Source organism: Patagioenas fasciata, chromosome 5, assembly GCF_037038585.1.
Source record: "Patagioenas fasciata isolate bPatFas1 chromosome 5, bPatFas1.hap1, whole genome shotgun sequence".
Lineage (NCBI taxonomy): Eukaryota > Metazoa > Chordata > Aves > Columbiformes > Columbidae > Patagioenas > Patagioenas fasciata.
Genome location: NC_092524.1, coordinates 29,203,953 through 29,226,726, shown reverse-complemented (window position 1 = coordinate 29,226,726; position 22,774 = coordinate 29,203,953). Strand labels below are relative to the sequence as shown.

The 22,774-nt window shown below is 38.3% G+C and overlaps 1 protein-coding gene across 15 annotated transcripts in view; it reads right to left on the bottom strand.

Moving 5' to 3' along the window:
* Positions 1–22,774, bottom strand: part of PHF21A (PHD finger protein 21A) — a 140,672-nt gene that overhangs the window by 25,004 nt on the left and 92,894 nt on the right. For 9 of the 15 annotated variants that reach the window (XM_071809162.1, XM_065838248.2, XM_065838250.2 and 6 more), the window contains 5 exons: positions 11,007–11,207; positions 7,077–7,331; positions 5,191–5,277; positions 2,661–2,957; positions 772–870 (listed from right to left, as the gene is read on the bottom strand). In XM_071809162.1, coding sequence (XP_071665263.1) covers positions 772–870; positions 2,661–2,957; positions 5,191–5,277; positions 7,077–7,331; positions 11,007–11,207 — 939 coding nt within the window. Of the gene's footprint in view, positions 1–771; positions 871–2,660; positions 2,958–5,190; positions 5,278–7,076; positions 7,353–11,006; positions 11,208–22,774 lie in introns of those variants that run through there. The other 6 variants (XM_071809163.1, XM_071809165.1, XM_071809164.1 and 3 more) reach the window with 3 other exon arrangements.

The following is a 22,774-nucleotide window of genomic DNA, read 5'->3' as shown; positions in this document are numbered from 1 at the left end:
ACAGTTCAATTGCCAGCAAAATATTGCTTGTTGAAGATCATCGTCTATATATTGTGAACTATAAGGAGAAACTCTGGTTTACATTTGCCGTTCGATAAGGGCTGTGGCTCCCTTAAAGGACTCGAATTTTAATGCAGGAAGTGCACAGACATGTAAACATCAGAATTTGTACTGACAACAGTTAATGCTCACACAGTAGTCAGTTTGAATCCACCTACAAAAACAAATGTAGTAGAGCACTTAGCTGTAATCAGTTTCAAAGCTTTGCATGGCAAAAAGGCTTTAAGCAACAGCCATTCTGGCCACCCTTTCCCCCCAAAACCAACTGGAATAAAACCCAGGAAACATGTGAGCATACATTACTCTTTCCATCCTGCTCACCAGAGTAGAAATATTTTATAAAGCAAAATGCCACAATAAAGACATTTCTCCAGCATTAAAAATAACTCCAGAAGTCTGAATCCTCAAAGGAAGGGAAATCAAGACTGTAATCTAAGTCTCCTGGTTGAAAGAAGCATTAGAGGGAAATTATGACTGTCTAACTTACATAAGCCTCAGAAGCCAAATGCATTCCAGGACTGAAAAATGCAATGAATTATTTTTATTTAGATTTCTCATTATATAGCCTTATCAACTACTGCTGTTCAACAGGAATGTATGGAATGTTAAAGTTAAGCAGTCTTGAGTGAACAGAGGGGGAAAAAAATGTTTTCTGAAGGACTGGGTGTTTCCTTTTTTTCTTAGAAGAAAGCTCTGGGTGTGTTCCGATACCTGTGGATTTTCTTCTCGTTTTGGCTTCGGTGCAGCAGGTGGAGTAACTGTATGACTTTCTGTTTGCTTCTCTTCTGTTTCCACATGTGGCTTAATAGCCTGAAAAGAAACAGTGTTTCTCTCATTCAGTGATAAGAATGACTTTTTTTTACTTTGACTAATAATGCAAAACAAATACTTTCACAGATACAGAAGAAAAACAGTTTAAAGCTGGCAGCGTACTAACAAAGACTTAATTGAGGAATCTGATGTGAGAGGAAGGTTAAATACAGTGTTTTTCTTTAACAAAGGATGAAACAGCCTTATCACCATTCCCATAACCCACTCAGCCACACAAGCAATAAAAATAATCGTAAGAGTTAACTCCATTACAGAGATCACTACACCGTACCAGAAAACTAACAGACACTTTAAGAAAAAGCATCCTGTGGAAGACTGGCAGGTAGAAACCATTCTGCATGGCACATGCATTTTGTACTTCTCACTCCTCAATATTCGCATTTCATTGAATCACGAATAGTTCAAAAATTGTCTCTCTCGACTCCTACAATCTCAGATGTTTCTGAAGCTTTTATCTTTTCTGAAGTCACAATCTTCTGCAATGGTATCACAAACCCTGCATGACAACCCTCAGCCCATGGCATCGCTGTGAAAGCCACAAACTGAGCGAGGCAAGCTACAGAGAGACAAACTTTTCCCCTGTATGATATGGAGAAAGTCTACACAAAAATTCATGTATTATTAAATCACTACCGTTTTTCTGTATGTTTTTCAACAGTTGAATTGCCAATAATTATTCAAAGAGCAAATGAATCTTGCTGACATCAGAAGGAATAGGCATCAAAGGTATAGTATTGTAAAAGTACAACTTCAAATCATACAAAAAGGGCACACATTGCTGAGAAACTTGTGGAAGAGCCTTGAGGTATGGAAGAACCTACTCATGAGAATTCATAAGCACAACTGAGTATGAGAATATCTTTCATGCACATGGTTTTCACAGTCTCCATGGGTGACTTCAAGAGAAGAAGGTAACTCTAAGGCCTGATAATCTATGAAAGAGTTGTAAGTGAAATATACACTATTATTGTTTATATAAATTACATAAATATTATCTGTTATAGATAATGTATTATATAGTACACAATATACTATTACTGACATAATATATGGAAGAGTTAAAAGCAAAACAGAAGATTGCTTTACTTGAACTGAATAGCAAGGGCTCTCAGTTCCAATCCACACTGACTGAAGTCATGTTTTATTTTATAGAAGTCTTCTCTGGAGAGAGACTTGAAAACTAAACATCTAGAATTCTCTGTTTCTGAGGGTCTCCCTTCCACTCAATCAATCCAATTTAGTCATGGGGAACTATCAGTCTTCAGAAGCTGAGCGAGACTATTTTGCCTCCAATCACAAGACTGCAAGATCAAGAAAGAAATTGCTACATTTATCATATTAAATACCCCAACGATTTTGCGTCATTTTGGCTTTTATGTAGCCACCCCTCGAAAAACAGCAACACAGAAAATATTTTCCCAGTGTTTCTTAAAGCCTTGATATGAGCACGGATTTCAGTTTGTACTTCATCTCCAAGCTACTAGTACAGCCCTGCAATGTAGCTTGCTTATAAATACTGCAGCTAAGACAGCAGAGGGAGCATAAAACCACTGAAGCATGAGAAAAATACTCCAATGGCCCACATTAAAGAAAACGGCAACTTCTATCCCAAGAGCTGCAAGTCTTTCTGTAAGTTGTACTGTTGATGGAACATGAATATCTATGGTACTCACTGAAAACTTCCCCATGATTGTCATCCTCTCCAAACCGGCACATTAAAGCAATAAACCCTGTTCACGTTGCATTAGTGGACATGTCCTTATCTGTACCTGTTTTTCAACGTTTGGTTTGCTGATCTGTACAGTCTGAGGTCCAGCAAGCCTGGTGCCTGGTGCTGCTATCACGATGCTGGTGAGCTGTGCCATAGGGAAAGTTTTGGCTATGGTTGCTGTCTGCCCGTTAACTACACGAACTGGATGTATGGAGTTCTGAGAGTTAGGTAACGAGGTGGGTGTGAACTTTGTTGTCAACATCACAGGTCTCTGAATAAGCTGAGGAGCTGCAAGCATTGGAGGAGGTGCTGGGGCAATAGGAATGTTATTTTGGGCAACTGGTTTAGGTCGAACCTAAAAAAAAAAAAAAAGAAAAAGAAAAAATATATTATTATGTCAGTATATCAGATATGTATATTATTATATATATAATTTTTTTACTAAGTCTTCGAATTCAGCCTGTATAATCTGAAGAAGGTTGCTTGATTTTTTATAGAAGGTAATTTTTAGCATAGTGTTCTGAGTATGCTAGGAGAAGGAAAAGCCACATTTTCAAACCCACTTGCATAAAACCTATCCATAACATTTGCATATGCAGTCACTGTCCCTGAAATAGTATTTGGATGCACAGACATTTATATTGCATGTTTACTGCCAAGTGCCTTATCTTTATCTAAATCAACATATTGGTTTTGCAACCCAAAAAATTCATGTAATATTTACAGGCATAGCTGAGGCTCTCATGTTAAAAGTGTGTCTCAATGCTTTATACTGAACCTCCAAGAAATCATGAACAATTGACTGGGCCCTGAAAGAAAGAATTAATTTTTTTTCAGCAAATCCCTGTTACCTTTATCAACTCTACGTATTATTTAGACACCTGCAAAAACAACCTTGCTAAGCAAAAATATTGTCAAGATTATACATCAATCCCTCATTGAAAATGCTTAAGGCTACAGGTAAATGCAGTTATCATTCTCTTCTTCTTTCACAAGAAAGAAAACAGCCACAAGAATCTTTCAATATTCCACCAATACTTGCATATTTCTTGCCCATCTGTACAAGTTTGTACTTAGCACATCATTAGAGAGTACAGAAGTAGAATATATTACATTGAAAATAAAGTATTCTTCCATATTTGATTCTTATTGTCCCATCCACCTGTAATACTCCATAATGAATTTTATCACGGAAAACTAGGTCACATTCCAACAGATCTCACCATCCCCAAATCTTAATCAGATACCAGCCTATACTTTCTTCTTTTTTTAAAGAATTTAAGATTTTTATTCGCAGCACAACATCCTTCTTACAAATGAAATTATTCCTCATAGATGTTTTATTTAATGAAGAAGAAATCTATGTCTTTTCCAAACCATTAAAAAAAGCAAAACACAGGTTTTACTGCTCAGATGCAAACAGAGGTCACTATCTGTTGAAACACATAAATACTTGAGAATGATCTAGCGATATCTTGTTTTTCCTTTTTTGCTTGTGAGCAGCGAACAACAATTAGAGCAATTTAAGGCCTTGGGTGATGCTTTGATTTTGCAGCCACCTGTTCCATGGATTCATTTCATTTTAAGCAAGTAGGATCATATGTGATCACCATATGCAAATTTCATAATCACAGACTCATGCAGGTTGGGAGGCAGTTCAGGAGGTCTCTGATTCGACCTCCTGCTCAAAGAAGGGCCAACATTAAATGCAGACCAGGTTGCTCAGGGCTTTGTTCAGATAGGTCTTGTAAAACTCCAAGGACAGAGTTTCCACAATGTCTCTGGGAAGCCTCTTCCACTCCTAATTGTCCTCAAAGAGAGAACTGTTTCCTTATATATTCCTATACTTTCCCTGTTCCAATTTATGATCATTGTTTATAATTCTCCCACCAAGCACCTATGTCTCCACTTTCTTAACTTCCTTGTTGATAATGGAAATAAGGCTGATGTTAGGGAGCCCCCAAAACCTGTTCTCCAAACCAAATGGGTCCAGATGCCTCAGTCTCCCCTTGCAGGTCATATATTCCTGCTCCCCAGCTATCTTAGTGCCCTTCCGCCTCTGGATTCATTCAAATTTATCAACCAGGGGCTCCAAAACTTCATGCTGTGTATCAGATCCAGTTCTATGATTGCTGAGGAAAGGTGGATAATCCCTTCCCTCAGCTGTGATCCTGTTGGTACAGCCCAACATACTGCTGGCCTGCTTTGCTGCCAGGGCACACTGCTAGTTCAACTGTTGTCAACCAAGATCTTTTAAGCAGCACTGCTCCCCAGCCAGGCAGCCTGTACCTGTGCAGGGAGTCGGTCCATTCCAGGTGCAAGACTCTCCTTTTTTCCATGCTGAGGCTCAACAGATTCCTGCTGGCCTATTCCTCTGTCTGGTGTAGGGCCCTCTGAACATCAGCACTGCCCTCAAGAGCATTGACTGAACCCTCAGATTTGGCACCACACGCAAACCTGTTGAGGACCAACTGTCTCCTCCAATAGATCACCAAGAAAGACTGACAAAGATGACGTTCATAGAAAGTATCTTCCATCTATGCTACAATTAAGTTCATTCTCCTATTGCTTGTTCTCTGCACACTCACCTGTGGAAGAAAATTTGGACGAGGAGTAAGTCTGGGAGGAGGGATGAACTGCGGCACTTTTATGGGCTGAGGCGTAGCCTGAACCTGCTATAAGAACATAAGAGTTCAGTAAGAGGAAAATAGCTTTGAAATTGTTCACCAAAATCAATATCCTGAATGTATTTTCAGACCTCATGTCCCTAGTTTTCCACTCTGTAAATAATTTTTCACAGAAGCAGGTTATTAATTAGAAATGTATTAATATTAAAAACAGAGTTAATCTTACTTTCCAGTTCCTACATACCTTGCTTCATAAATTGAAGGTATCTTTCTTTTTAGTTCAACTGTACTAACTACTGTGCTCTGCAATCTAAAATCATTTTGTTTGAAGATAATGACAATTCCCATTTGTTTTAATAGTTAAAAATTGGCTTTACAACAGGCAGAAAATAATAACAGACTGATGTCCAGCTACACGAACCATTGTCCTTTCATTTTGAATGACATATAGAAGAAGGAAAGAGCATCTCACACAAATAGAAAAGATTTGGAAGTTACAACTCTTTTAGCAATATTTATGTCCTATGAGGGGCTCTGAATACACAACTTGAAATTTTCAAAAGTAGGCCATTCATTTAAAACTTTTCAGATCTGATTTTAACGCTTCCTAAGTACTTCCCTGTGTAACTGAGATCAGTTGGATGGAGCCGTCACACGATTAACCTCTGAACAGCACTACTAGCTACTCTGAGTACCCAGTGAGATCCTCTGAAATTGTGTCCATGTTATTTTCCACCATTCTGTACTTCTGTCCACACACGTAACATTGCCATTTACTTCATAAAGGTCTTGTACTGATTAATTAATGCTTAGGAAAATATTCTGAGATTTTTGATGAATTTTGCTACAGAAACATAAATCACGGACTATTATTAACACAGAATCACCTCCCCAAACCTAAGTAAGTTACTCAGCAAAGGAATGAAGCACAGACACAAAGGACAGATGACAGTGGTGCAAGGGATGACATGGGAAAAGAGAACAGCAGAAAAAACTCCACTCAAATAGCTTTCTCTATTCTGATTGCAAACATATGTTTCATTAGGAAGCAAAACTACTTGCTTTTGCATTACTAAACTGTATTTCTTAATAAACGTAAATTGGATTTATGCTTAGCGAAGCCTTGGGCTTTACTCCAGAAGTAAAATTTCCCTGTCATGATGCTATACAATGCCTGGTTTTCAGACCAAGAAGCCTATATAACCCCATTCTCTAAAAGTGCTGTTTTTATTTCTAGGTGGCTAACTATTCTGGAAAAAACTGTGTGATGTAATCAAAGCACTTTTAAAATATATGCTTAAAGAAACACGATCTGTCTATGAAAAAGTGGTGAGTGAAGATATGCTAGTGGGTAGAGTTAAGTGACTTTATCACACAAAGGGAGCGAGAGAAATTGACTCAAAAAAATTGAAGATGAAAACTGAAACTGATCAAATGAAGAAAGTCTGACATCTCCTTTACCAAAGGACACAGGAGGAATTCTGCAGAACACAGCCACACAGATCAGGTAGGGGCGAAACAATAATTACTTCCCCATGACTAACAATTACTAGCAGGGGTTACAGAGGTGACTATAGTGCTGACTTAAATCTATAAAGCAAATAAGTAATAACAACCCACATAAACAGTAAATGTTTTTCTCTTAGACTATAATTTTAACAATGTCAAGCAGTGAAGACTCATGACATGTCCCTACTATTCTCCCTTCTGTGCAAAAGCCTGACTCTTTTTGGTTTTTGGTGTGTTTGTTGTTGTTTGTTATTGTTGTGTTTGTTTTTTTAATTCCTATGGCCCTCTTGTAAACCAAACCCACACATATCTGCAGGGCAAACACATGAAACGCTTACCAAAGTTACTGTGTTTTTTGCCACTATTTGGACTGCCTCAGGTCCTGGCCCAGTGACCTTATTTGTTGTCTGGAGGTTGACTGGTGCACTCTGCGCATCAGTGCTGAGGACTGCTTTCTGATTGTTGTTGATAGCAGTAACCATGGCAATGGTAGGTCTCTGACCCACAACAGAGGCAGGCATGGTCGCAGTTGCTGCTTTCAAGACGAGAGGTAGTGTCTTAGTGGTGATCATAGAAGCTGTAGTTACAGTTTTCTAAGGGAAACAGAAAATACACTGTAAGAGACAGAGACACGTTGTATCAGACAGGACGTGGGTTGGTTAGTCAGAAACAATAGACAGTAAGAGAAAGAGAAGGCAGCACTGAGTCTATCTACCTGCTGTTCAGACAAGCACATTATCTTATGCCTCTGAAAACTGGATAGCTAGAAAGGATTCTCATTTGAGGCCCCTGTTGGCTTTATTTTGATAGCCTGCAGCATTACAGATTGATTCAAAACCAATTCCTGAAAAAATGACAATCAGGTGTTAGTAGTGGCATATGCATTTTTCAATCTTGTAGTTTCATATTACTTCCAAACACGTACTGTCAATATAAAACCTATAAGATGGAGGTTTATGAAATACACCAGCAAACTAGATTCTCACCAATTAAAACTCAAATTTTCAAATGGAATTTTGATTTAGAGATATCCTCACAATCAGAGGAAGAAAGAAAAATCACTTATAAATCGGTTTCTTTAAGAACAAAAATGTATTTTGATTTTGGGTATCTCAAATTTCAGTTTTAGCCATATATAGTTACTTAGCCCTTAACTTCCTTTCTGAAGAATATCAGTGGGGCTGTCCTGAAGTTTTAAGAGCTGGCTGTTAATCTGTCCAGCTGCAGGCAATCAGGTTTAAATTCTGTGGAATGGGCTGGTTTTGGAACATCCAAGTGACACCATGATTGCTTTTGGCCTGTTTTAGAGAGAGTAGTTTTGAATCACTTAACGCCAGCATTTATGTGAAATGCCTGAATACATTACAGCCACAAATTCCAAAGTTAAAGCAACTGTAATCCCACAGTTTTGTTTTAAAATGTACTGTCTTCTAAGATGTTAAGGGGAATGGACAATTATGAATTTCATTCAAAAGGCAACAAGGCAAAAGAGTCTCCATATAAAACCAGAACACAATATGCACAGAAAACTCATGACAAGTGACACTCAACAGAATGGCAAGTGAGCTTATTTCTTTTCCCTTTGGTGTAAAAAATCCATTGTACCAATGGCACCGCATCTTGGAAACAGTTACTGGCATGATCAAATGTTCTTAGTATGAAATAATCACCATTCCCTCCTAATGTCAGCATTAGGCTATACAACAGGGAAAAATGGAGAACCAGGGATTGAGCAGTCTTCTTCATGTTCTGATCATGCCTGACTTAGACTGCTCGATTTTAATCACACAAGACCTTTCTCTTCTTTTTAATAAAATAATATAAATACATTTCCCATTGGATTCTTCAGTATTTTCACCAATACTATTTCCTTAAACAAAAATGCAGTTTACCTCCACACCTCTAATTTAATAATGCTTCAATTATATCTCCTAATTGTTAATTACACACAAGCATGAAAAAATTCAGACACTGTGTAATGCCAAATTAAAAGGATCATTCATGCTTCAATTTTATACATTTATACAAAATCCAGACATAATTAACTTTTCCTTGTTTTAATATGAACAATTCCCTTAACATTTTATCTGAGATTCAAGAGCTTCTTATCGACCTCTGCTGCACCTTCTCCAAAGCAAGAGGCTCCATTCCCCTAACGCAGTAACATTATTCAAGCTTTTAAACTGAGATGTAGCAGGGTATCATTTTCACAAGCTTTACATTCACCCATGAATGTTTTTAAGAAAAGTGTAATCAATCCTGTAATACAAGACTGTGACTCTTTGAAGAGGTTCTAGTAAGTCTGTAAGTACCAAGAGTACAGTTTCAGTCAGCAGATCACAGAGCTTGAATATCCCTGTCACTTCGCTGAGCATTAAATACTTTGGCTATTATACAAAGTTTTCAGTGCATGAATTCATACTGGAGTGGCATTCAAAGTTGGCATTATTTGACACAATAACATTGCAATAATATGAACTTTAGCAGTTAGTGCTTTATGAAAATTTAAAAAGCTGTCCTTACTGGACTATAGTAAGTATATTAAAATATCACTATTAAGGTAGCATATATATCTTGATTCCAAAATTGAATTACTCTGAAAATAACCTTGAAAGATGTATTATTTATTAACGTAAGCACCAAAAAACCTTACAGAGAGACAAAATATTTGACATTTCCTTGCTGAAAAAGACTGAGGGGCAACAGGACAGAGGTACAACCCTAGATGCAAAATGTGTACTAACGTGAGGTTACTCCGGATTTATGCCAACATAAATAAAACCAGAAAAGTGTTAAGTATAAGGGTTGGCTTACTAATTCAAGTGAGAGGATGACCTGCCTTTCAGTTTGTAATTACTTTCCAAGTACAACTGTACCAATGATAGTCAGAACGGTGTAGCAGTTTTTGACTGTTTCACTAGAGGGCTCTTTAACTTTGAACAAAACCTCAATTTTTACGACCCAAGAGATGACCTGGAAGTTAATGCACGATTGCAAAGTGCGGAACAGGGAGAAACACATAAAACTGCCTTTGCAGTCATGTTTCCTCACTGAAAAACAGAGATCAATGATACAGCAAACAGTGATCCATTGTTTGCACATACAAATTTTAGGACACAGTAATATTCAGTTCTTTGTTCTGTTTCAGCTTTGATTTTGATGTTGCTGCTCAGAAATGTCACTTCCTTAGTTAAGTTTGCTTCATTTTGTCCATATTATTTTCTCAGAAATACCATTATGTAAGCCTCACAAATGTGTTTTTAGAGTGCATCCAAACCAACTTGCAGAGTTAATGAGAGAACTAAGAGCCCAACCATTTCTCCCTCCTCTACTTCCAGCAAAAGGAAAACAAGAATCACAACTGGTCAAAGCTACATTTGTCATTCACTGTGACATGCATAAAGTAAACGTCATGGGTGAATTCTGTTGTCCGCCTAGCCAGCTAAACACGAGCTGCTGAGATTTCACCAACAGGAAAAAAGACCTCACAGACACTTTTTTTTACAAAACACCTCCCTGCACTTTCTACTTGTTTTATTAGCATACTTTTCAGATTCTAAATATCAGAACAGGTGAAACCTGGAATTCCCCTCTCAGTAGAAGTGGACCACTTCCCGTGGTGAGTTTTGGGATTATGTCTGTGTATACTGTAATGAAATTCAGTGTACCTTCCTTCCCAATAAAGACTCTACTTTCTAAAACTCGAACTTTGCAATTAACATTGTATACTTTTAGATGAATCCTTGCAAACTCAGGTACTATTTGATATGAGTTACACCTGTTTTAAAAGAACCAAACAGAAAGAAGGGGGAACTGTTTTCTTATATTTTGTTCACAGATACAGTGAGCACTCTGTTAGTCTTTTAAAAAAGAAGTATTTTAATCATACACCTCATAGAGTGTGTTTAAGGTCTTTACTGTTTCTTGGGACCTAATGGGTATGGACAATCATTCATGCACTTACGGAAAAGACAGATTCATTTGCTAAATCTTCATTTATTTTTAAGAAAGGTGATACTACTACCCATCTTTTCTGTGAGGTTATAATTCGACTTTTAAACACTACATAACTTTTTTGACTGAGATGCAAGGATATTGCCAAACCCCCCCCCCAAAAGACTCATATCTGCATATGCATAGAAAGAAAAATTCATATTGGTATACTAACAGGCACAAGTGAAAGTTTGCAATTTTCTCTCTGCATTTTTGGGTTTTTTTTAGTGAACTTCACTTTTAGCAAGGAAAAGAATTATTGCAGAAATTTTTACCTGTGATCCAATCACGTTAGGAGAGGGTGCAGAGGACTGCTGCTGCTGTTGATGGTGATGTTGTTGTAGCTGTTGTAGTGGTTGTGGCTGTGGGGTCTGTAGTTTGTTTTCTGACTGTGCCAATGGCTGGATCTGAAACTTACTGTCTGGCTGTTCCTGTTTCACTATCAAATTCTTTCGGAGTTGTTCCACCACTCTTTTCTACCAGATAAACAAAAACATAACCAGAAATTATGACAGTTATTTAGCTGCACATATTAGAGAAGATAATAACACCTAAAGTTACATTTATTTAATGTAAGTAAAGAAGTGTTCAGAAGTTCAGTTGGATTTCTCTTTTTGGAAATTATTGGTGTTACCTAATAGACAAAATAGGCCACAGAGGAGCAGTACTGCTGCCCAGGAGAGTGACCCTGATGTCCCTGCAGAAACCCACTCAACAAAATTCAACCCAATCACAAACTATTGCAAGACCTCCTTAACCCATCTTCCCTTGAGATGTGTTAGCATTCACATTGCAGAGTTTTTGATTCCTTCAAACACGCATCATTCCTAAACAGAAAATGACTTCAGGTTGAATCCTCAGGGCTGACTTCATGATAATGGGGATGCCAGTTTTGTACCAGGCATCGGAACTGAGTGGAGAGACAGCCAGTTTGAGTGCAAAGTACGGAACAGGAAGGGCATGGATGTGTGGTCATTCGTTTCAGTATTACTGTCACCCAAAAGAAAATCAGATAGGGCTACCTGTGTGGGAAGGAAATGGCACCTATCACATTATAGCTTCCACGAAAGTTTGAAATTATATAAAAAAGAACCTTCTTCTCCTGGTGGCCACTGTGTCTTTAGATGGCAACCCAACAGATTTAAAGAGCACACCAGGTGACCCGCAGGATAAAATATCATGTCACCACACGGGTAATAAGGATTCACAATTTATGTTCATGTTATACTTCAGTGTAGACAAAGATTAAGACATCCCAAGACTTTTTTTACCTTTCGTGGGCCTGATAGGAAACGGACATTTTTTTCTGTATTCTAACCAACCCCAAATCAGGTTAGCTTTAAAAAGATTTAGATGTATACTTGAGCCCACTTGATCAAGAGCGTATGTATACTCCAGAACAGTCATACGTCAAGATTGGCTTCGGAAGAGGACAATGAAGTCAACAGACACAGTAGGGGCTCAACTGACAAAGCTCTAGTGGAAACAGAAATGGTCAGGAAATCTCTGCCAGAGTCAGGTGCTGACAGTGGGCTCCCCAAGCAGTTCCACTTACACAGAAAGGAAAAGAAAAAAAAAACATTCTGACAATATCAAATGTTTTGATTTTTGTTTTGAAGCATTACTATTAAGATCAAGTACAAAACAGAGAGATAGAGGAAAACGAACAAAACACCAGCTTTTTACAACCAACTGAAACAATTTTTTCCCCTCAAATTTCTTTCACACACGATTATGAAATTTTGAGCTAACAAAATATCTGTTCTCTGCATAATTCTAGTGGACATACTGTAGACTTCTGATTCCAAGTACCTTACTTGTGATGAATTAAAACTGCACAGTGCCTCATACCTTGAATGGGTATCTCTAACCCAGAAGAAGATGACAAAAGGGACAGTGTCCCAAACTGGCAGGTCTGAAAACTGAAACTTCAAAAAGCCAAATAAAGCACACAAGCAAGAAAAACCCCACCCCTGTTTCAAAAGGTTGAAAAGTGCAAGCTCACACGACTGACCCTTTTGCAAAAGACGGAGCTCAGCGACTCGAGATGTACAGGAGGAGGAGAGAGTTCACAGCCCTGGCTGGGGACGAACGCTCAGCTCCAACAGCAAGGGAAACACAGGCCCAAACCCACTGAAAATCCCGAGAGTTGGTGATGGAGGGCAGCATAAAGAACTGTTCTACACCGCATTCAGAAAAGTGCTAAAAGCTGTCAAAGCCTATAAGCTGTAAATTGTTTGTTCCCTTCTACAACAAGGAGAAAATAATAGAAGTATAAAAGGCATTTTTCTAATTCAGATATTTTACATAGTTTTAAATGGACTGTGTCTATCAGTTCATTCGTATACGCAATAAGTGAACAATCATTTTAAATTGCTTTCTGAAAAGATCAACCACGTGAACATGCAAACCAAAGTGCCGTGTCAGCAAGCAGATACAAGAGCAGAAAAAACATTTCCAGAGAGTAACCTGAGGGGGAGGAGAACGGAGCAAAGTAGGGGAGGAAATAAAGCAACAAGCCTATGGAATACCTGCCAAAAAAAGGACTGCACATCCACTCCACAGGAGGCTAAAGAATTACTGTACCCGGCATGAACAGGAAAGGAGTTTTTGTCTTCCACAGCTGCCTGTATGAAATTCACTGAGAATGGTGCTCTTCTACTGTTTCCCCAATTTGAGGAAATAAGCAGCCATGGCCCAAGAATTCATTTCCATCTTGCTCTTTATGATGGGAGGAACATAATTGAAAGGATTTAAAAAAAAAAAAAAAATAGAGAAAAAAGAGAGGCAGGCAGGAGGACTCCTCTGCCATCCTGCTACGGCGGGGTGAGAGCCAGCGAGGACGGGAGCAGGAGCGAGGTGAGTCACATCACATTCACACACCGCCTGTTCCACCCCCGGGCCTGAACCGCGGCGTGCAGAGCTGCAGAAAAACAGGACTGAAGCACAACTTTTATTAGCGCTTTGTGCAAAAAACTGAGGCTCAGCATATTTGGCACAAGAAGGATAATGTGAGTGGAAAAACCGCCGTTGCTCTGGAAGTCTATGCTAGCCTGTTAGAGGCTGCTGAGAGCTGCCTGGCAGCAGCATATCCTGCCATCCATATCCATTATGCAGATATTGAATTGGAAGAAACATCTAATGCTTTTAAAATTCAGAGAGTAAAACTCAAGTTTGCAGTGCACGCCAATTGCTTACGCAGTTTATTAAGCTGCTTCTACCAACTGTCAGTAAAAACATAACTGAAGCTGCAGAAATCATTTTACTATCTGCAAGGCTGTTGGGATTATCTGTTTGTTAGCAGTTACCAAGAGGGAGATGCTGAACAACATATTCCAAAGTTCCTTAGCTTAATTAGCAAAACCAGATGAGATTGAGGGTTGCACCTACACAGGAACTAAGAGCAGATCTCTGCCCGTTTTCAGCACCACCCTCTGCTGTGTCCTCCTCCACACGGTCCCATCCCACGCTCCGGGTCCGACACCATCCGGCTGCGCCAGGGTGTCCCGCCGGCACCGCGGCCCTGCCGCCACACCGCAGCCCCAGCACGTGTCCGCCTGCAGCAACATCAGCAGAGCCTCGTCTTGTAGGGGATTAAACAGCAGGGCAGCTTGAAATAAACTCTTGCCTACTGTCAGACTTGATAATTCACTAAAACTGCATTTTTAAATTGTTCTTCAGTTATTTGACTCTACTTAATCAATTTTGAAGGTGGTTTGTGCTGCAGAAAGTACAATCTGTATAACTGAAATGTGCCAAGGCTGGTAAAAAGTCCAAGTTACACACCTTAGAGATATCTACAAGTGCCACTTAAGAAATATTCCTAATTCTTTAAATGTAATCATTGCCATTTTTCCTTCCCACTCTTATTTAAGAATATTTAATTAAATTCTTACTGACAACCTCAAAATTTTAAATTGAGATTAACTCAATCATAAACACATCATCATGAACACAACATAATCATTTTCTGCATGTCAGAAAGCTCTAACCCTCCCTGTATTCCTAAATTAGTTTATTTTCCTGCAACACTACAAATGTATGAAAATCATTTATCTTTCATGTTTACTGAATCTTCCTCAAAGCCAAATGCCAATCCTCTCTTTAAATCCGGAACATGAAAGAAAATAATCATCACATCCTTTCTTCCAAATTGTATTCTACCTAAAAAGTAACTGCTAGCCCTCTGCAATGGTTGTTATCAGACTACTTCAAAATCTGTTTGGCGAACACTGCCCCGTAAGCATCCTACATAATGTCATAGCTCTTGCTGTCTTGACATCTTTATCACTAATCTCATCAAGAACCGTTCACACCACTGAGTTCACAGAGCCCTAGACATCTTATATGACTCCCTCTTAAAGGTAATAATTGTAATCAATATTGTGACATTTAGCGATACCACTTTCTCATTCATGCCACACGCCAGATCCTAACACAGCATCAGAAGATTACTTTGGCTTGATTAAGCAGAAAATCTGTCTCTATGTCTTGTTGGTCATATATCTGTGCCAAAAGGTGTCTCTCTGTGCTCACATAAAAAAACTATCATGAATATGTTGCTGTGAGATAAGGAAAGTCCTTGGAGCAAACTTAAAGCTTAGTAAGGTTTCAGTATAACATCAGTCCAGCATTATTTCCACTTTAATCAAAGAATCAATAACAAAGTACTTCTCTGAGTACAGTAATTGTAAAAATACTAAATTCCTTTTTATATTTAGTTACGTATTTTCTTCTTCATATAGGAAACACATTCAGAAAAGCACACATATCCAAAGGAGTGTCTGTTTTTAAACTTCAAAAATCTGCAACAATCAGAATAAAAAAAATCTTCTAAAAAAGAGAGAGAAAAGTAAAGTACTAAACAGCCTTGCAATGCATACCTTTAATATCACAAAAGCAAAGCTGATGCGGTTTGAATTGCTCAGCTGCCTGCTAGCGACCCTCTTTCCTGCTCCAGGAACTCAGCTATTATGGATCCTCTGTCACCTGTTCCCTCCAACAACCAAGAAATGTTCTCTGAGATGTAGGAGCTGACAGCTGCTGTGAATGAAATGGTAAAAGAAAGTACTGATTTCCAATATACTGAGCTTGGGAGTGAGGAGGATGAAGGGAATCCAGCCTCCCTCCCCTCTCCTTGCCAGCCCCATCCCCTGCTGCTACATAAAGAGAAGTGAAATACCTCTGCTTTTCCACAAAACAGAAAGATATCAAAACTTCGGTGGCAGAAGGAAGCTAAAAGATCCTGAAGCCCTGACATGGTTAGTCTTTATCCTGAAAGGTGGTACATTTCGGGAACGGAATTTGGGCGGGGAAAGATTTCAAGCAAGGAGAATAATTGTATGGTCATCCAGCATCTGAAATTTAAAACAGTGAAATCCAAGTATAGAAATTGATGATGTAGAATCTGTGCCAGTGAAAAAAAACCTGTTGTACAAAACAACCTGAATTGAATTCCATTGGAAGGATAATCAAAGGACTATAGAATTTCTTCCAGCTATTTATGTGGTTATCCCATATTTGCATGGAATTCTGCACCTCTGGCTGTGTTTCAGTCATATCCAGATCTTTATATCAACAAAAAAAAATTTAAACCAACTAAATTAGAAATAATTTTATTCCAAGAAAAAAGTGTGGTACAATTTCCTACTTTGTCAAGGTGATCAAACTGGCATCTATTAATATAACGTTCCATTGGAAGAGCCCCTCTTGGGGCAGGGGTGCTTGTGTGCTGAATGGGAACACAACAGTGGGACTGGGAGACCACGTCCACCTCACACTTGAATGCCCTGCTGAGCATGATTACTGAAATGTGCACTTTCTTTTCATAGTTAAAAAACAGTATCTATTTTTTAAGCTTTTGTTAGATACATGGAATCTTAACCATACCCAGTCAATGGCTCCATGGCCAACACTCCAGTGATTGTCTCAGGAAGCACACGCTGCATTCAGCCCACAGAAAACACAGCTAAAAGCTGCACAAAGACAAAAGAACTTCTGCATGTCCAAACGTGGTTGTAGGCATGTTAGGAAAATGAATGCTTCTCCTCCCTCTGCCATGATGGTCCTACGGGATTAACTGAGCAATGCACTTCTGACACTGATGAGTACTAGAGATGGACCGAGACAGTACAGTTAATTTTGGTATGCCCTAAATTCATGAGCTTGTTTTGCAGTCTTAGTATCTTTAATACAATAACTGAGTATGTACAGGTTACCTTGTATAAAATGGAATTTAAATAAATCTTAATTCCATAAAAATCTACTTCGCCATTTTGCCAGAAAAATATCGCTATATAGCATTGGCATGATGTGAAAAGTACTTTTCTCATTAGAAATGCTGGTAAACTTACTACACTTCATTATATTCTAAACTATTTAAAATAATTAATGCAGGTCTGATTCTGAAATAAATATACAGTTCACACGATCATACTTTGAAAAAGAATGTGCACTTTTTCCTTCATGACAGAGGAACACTACTTGAAGTTGCTAGAAATCATTCAGACATGAATTATGTAAGTTCTGAAAATAATGTTCATTCCTTTATTCAGAACAGGGGAGAATTCTTATAATTTTTTTGATTTAAAAATATAGCTAGAATTATAAAAGAAAATGACCAAAACTAGCTGCTGTGCCATTCTGCTTTATGTGACTTCTTTGCTTCATTTTCGGTACCATGTCTTTTACCGTTTGCAGCGCCACATGACCAATTAATTTTTGGAAGGAAATGTTATACTGAGAAATAAGTTATGCTTCACTGTCTTCTCATTTTAGAATTTTTATCCTTGCACAAAGTAGGGAACAGAGACTCAGCTAGCTGGAGCAGCACACATGCAATGTTTTCCTGCAGTTTATGTATTTAATAAATGTAATAGCTACCTTCTTAGTTAACGGAAAGAAACTTGCAAGAACAGTTACAATAATTAAACAATGAAGCAATTAATTAATGGAGAATTAAGTGTATGACAACAGGCAAAACAGAACAGGAAAAACAGTTACGTGCAGTACTTTGAATGTAATTAAGGAAGAATGGAATTAAAGGAATTCAATTAATTTTTTTTTTTAATTTGACAAGGTTTGACAAGGTTTGTTTTCATTTAGGTTTTTCTGCTTCACAGAAATACTTTTGAGTACAAATAAAAATGGGTAAAAGGATGTGGGGATCACCTCAAGATGAAAAGGCTAAAGAAATAAAAAAATTAAACTGCTGACTACCATAGAAAATGTGCTTATTTTAATTTTATCTTGCCCATCTCCGTGTTGTTCTACCCCCATTTGTCTGTTTCAAGGAAAAAAAATCCCTTAGGAAGAAAAAAAAACATCCTAGATTGCGCAGAAATGAAACAAGGGTTCTTTTGTACTTCAACGTAAAGTATGTTCCTATGATCTCTGACTGAACCTAGTTTTCCAGAAGTGTGTAATGTGGTCTTGTAAAATCTGTTATGGAGAGAAGCTTGGGATATGAAATCTCAGCATAGAAAATACTGCGGATTACTATTGCTATGCAGGAGAACACAAAGGAACAACCATCCCCATGGGAAAGCCATTCACACATACACATGGCAGCCAGGTACTGAACACCTCTGCCAGGGAAGTCCTGACGCTTCTTTTCTGATTTAACTCATAACGTGACATTCTTTAAATTGAATTTGTCTGAATTAAGCAAGCACAGTAGAGCAATTTAAATTAGTAAACTCATTTCATTATTTAGAAATTATCACCCTAAATAGAAATCTACTTTCTAATCTGGTAACTCCTCATATTTTTTGAATAACCCAAGTGGAGAGTCATCAAGTAATTTTACAGCGTACTACTTCACAGTAACACAGTCCCTTGACCAAAAATTAATCAGCTTCAGCAGGATTTTTGTGCACCCTACAGCTATTCTCATGACTGAATCACACCTCCTCTTCTGCTCATGAAAGGAAACACACACAGTTCATGCTCATGTGCTTCATGCATGATCAGAACTATCAAGCAAGATGACTGGTTTTATTTCAGTACAGAATACGAACTTGTTCTTTTGTGAACAGGAAGATTTGGATGCTCAAACTATATTGCACCACCACCTGCTGATTACTCTGATGTTGTTAACAGCATCTAATATTTCATTTCCACAGTCGCTTTACAAACATCACCAACTAACAGCAGCAGGCAGGCTTTCCCTGTGTCATCAACCAAATACTGTTCAGTGCCGATTCAATTAAAACCCATCACTAACAACATCACATCGCAATTCACTGTTGATCTCCACTTCACAGGCAGAATAAGTTATCAGAGCAAAAAGTCATAGTTAGACCTCACTCAAATGAGACATTTTATCTTCTTCCTACTCACTTGAACAAGTATATCAAATACAGATATTCTGTCCACTAAATATACCTGTTGTCCTCTTTAGTTAACCAAGCATGATCAAAATAAAGAAAAATGCCAGCTTCACAGAGAAGACATCAAATTGCATCACTGCAGAAGACCCAAACTGCTGGTCTTCAATTCTGTCAAGGTTTGTGGATCAGTCAAGAGTGACTCTCTGAAAAACAAAGCAATGGCTCTTCCTTAGCCTCCCAACTTCAATAGCAAGTGGAGGGAGACTTCGTCCCTGTGTTTATTTATCTCAGCACAAAAAGCATCTCACTAAATAAGGCTAAAACTACTCAACAACTGAAGATTTGGGGAACTTTTACCTCTCTTACATACACCCAAGAATGGAATCTTTTGCCAAAAGAATGGAAAGCTACCTTTTTCACAAGGGATGCAGAGCTACTGAAGACAGTTCCAAGGAATACCACAAACATAGTCAGAGACCCAACAAACAATGCCGTGTAATGTGAGGCTTACTGGAGCTCCACATATTCAGTTTATTAAGAGGTGATTTCTCACTAAATATAGATATTTATACATGGAAAAGAAATCTGGTGATGGGAGCATTTTTAATTTCTCTGAGAAATGTAAAATGATGATTCTGCGACTGCAAGTTGAAGGTAGACAAATTTAAATTTGAAATAAGATGCAGAGATGGTTAAATACTGTAATAGCCTAATACTAAAGGTAATAGCCTACCATGATTTGAAGTCTTTAGGACAAGGTTATACAGATTCATAAAGGAAATGCTTAAGCTACATTTTGGAGCAGATTATTTAGTACATGTGAAGGGGAGAGGAACCTAGGACACCGCTCATTCCCATCCCTTACTAGGGACAGTGCAAGTGCCAGCACTGTTCCCTGCAAACTTCTCCAGCACTGAAACACCACATAAAGACAGCCTTACTCTTCAGAATACGAACATGTCCAGAGGCACAAACAACCAGATATATTCAAGGTTGCTTTTGCACCTTCCTCTGAAACACAAGATACCGGCCACAGTTAGAGAAAAAGAGCTCAGCAAAGCAAGTTTATTTTCTTCCTTTAATGCCTTTTATTTTATGCCTTATTTACATATTTAGATTCTTAGTGATTTTAGACTTGGAATGGGAAAAAATTTTCCCATGTCAGGCTTGCTGGGACGTTGCTTTTTGCTCTTCCACTGCAAAGCAGAATGTGGACTGCCTGCTACGGTGACCTGGGTAACTTTTGCCATTCAACCTGCTGACATTGCAAAGGGCCTTCAGAATAACTGGCAGTCCTATTCACCACCTGTTTTCTGGAACACAAATATGTGGAAGACAAAAATTAGGTCTCCTGGTGATCAAACTGCCATAGTCTTCCTGAAGACAGAAGACATCACACAGGAGTACCGGTGTAAAATATAATGGCCTCTAACAAGCAGAATTAATCTACTTGTCCTTTTTGGATTTGATGTCTTCCCTCTACTTCCTAGATGCAGTTTCACAACTAAATTTTATCACTATTCTTTTGAAATTAAAAAAAAAAAAAAGGCATGCTATAAGAAAGACAAAAAACTCTTTTATGAACATGATTGTTTTCAACAGATGTACATAGTACCTAATTTAATTAGCAGGATCAGGCATTAGTAGTATCTAATCTCAAATTATATATATTCTCTCAAATTTTGGTTTGTTCCTGGAATGTAATCCCCAGTAGCTGTTTTTGTTCCCTCCAGAACCCTTCTTTTAAGAGAGTTTAATCCCTTGCTATCAAAATGCCTTGGGAAGGTGTCATCACTTCATCAGCAACATAACAGTAACGTGATGTGCAGACACGAAGAAGCCACTCAAGGAACACAAAGATCTTTTTGGCTTTGATGGACACCTCACGGGAAAATGCATCTGATACCTGTTGTATCGATACGGACAATACTCAGCAAGAAAAAGAGTAATAACAGAGACCACATAAGGGAATGTAAACATTCCTATCCGTAAGTTCATACCACTTCCTCACAGTGTGCTTGCTTGTTTGACAGCTATACTGTCATAATTTTAGACTGTTAAACCTCTGCTCTAGGGTTTATAAAAGATCAGAGCACTTGTCACTCTCAGTGCAGGTAGAGTGAGATAGAGTGGTTGAGCAGTTCATTTTTCTTTCTAATTACTCTCCATTAACCTTCCGCATGAGAGCTCCCCTGTGCTTTCCCACCAGCAGCACCAACTGGCTGTGTTTGATAAGGCTCAGCAGAGTCTGCAAGACCAGCACGTGTAGCTACAGGAACACTCCAGCTCTGCAGGCCTGGCAGGAGCTGGGCTGAGCCGCCGTCACATTCAGCTGAATCCTACACAGATGGACACCAGTCTCGCCCTACCCACCACCCCCACAACTCCGCTCCTTGAACTTCATAGATACATGATCTAGCATTTGAAAGCCAAATGCAGAATGAGGGAATTATTCACAACAGGGAACTGTGCTTTCACCTCACTGCGGAGACCTGCCAAGAGAAATGCATTTAGAACATTAAAGCACGCAGGGAAATAGAAAAGAAGTTGTTGTTACGTTATAATTAGATCATGTTAGTCTATGCAACCAGAGTGCAGAGAAGGAAAATTACTTTTGAAATTTAAATCTTTTTTAAATGCACTTTCAGTATCTGGGGTTGTTTGTTGTATATTCTGAAGACCACACTGTTAACAAATAGCATTATATTTATCTATAACCTTCTCAACGGTGACCACATAAATGATAGGTTTTTCTAAAAAGAGAGACTTCTTCGATTAATAATGTATTCTATGGGAGTTTTAAACTCAGTGCCAGGAAAGCTATTTTCCATGTGCATGAAGGTAGATTAGCATTTGTGTATATTGAGTAACAATGTCGGCACATGCTTACACAGATAAAAGGGAAACAAATTTGGAAGGAGGGATTGTAAACAATCTGGAACAGAATCTAAATTATTAAAAAAATAAATGAAACACCACAAAATCTGCACTTTCAAATGACATTTTATACTACCAATTGGAATTTTTAACTGATTCAAATGACTTCACAACATAAAGTTGTATACAGAACTGGCCTATATAAACAAGTGATGGTGCTATTACCTCCATCATCCTTTCTCATCCCTCTCCTGTTGTTTAACGTATTGTAGTATGTGCATCTGCATGCATCTCCATAAATAAATATAACTTACTTCTCTACTAGGGTAAGTTTCCTAACCTTCAGCTAATATTTTGAAATGATCTGCTGTTTTCTAAGTCTTGGTTACTTTGAAGTGTCTGAAACAAAATCTGTTTGTGCTACAAGTCAAGCTGTGAATCCAGCACCATTCTTGTTCAGAATAGTACAGGAATTTTATTTCAGAATGTCGTCAAAGATTCCCTCCAATACAAAGGAAATGCAGGTGGTCCTTCACTTATAACAGAAAGGTAAACACTGCTACTGAACTCACCTAAAGTATCCTAAAGAGACTTGGTTTTCAGAGCGATCATTAAAGACCCTTAACGTAAGACCCACTTTCTACATCTAAGTAATTTTCTAAAAGATTTTGTATCTATTTTCCAACATTTTCTTCTATTTAATCTAAAGATGCCAATTCAGTCTTTAATGCAGTTTAACTTGTGCCATCTAAGCCTACAACATATGACGTAAATTCAGAATTTGTGGATGTGACCAAACACAGTGATTCCAAACTGTCAAGCTGCTGAGGTTGCCT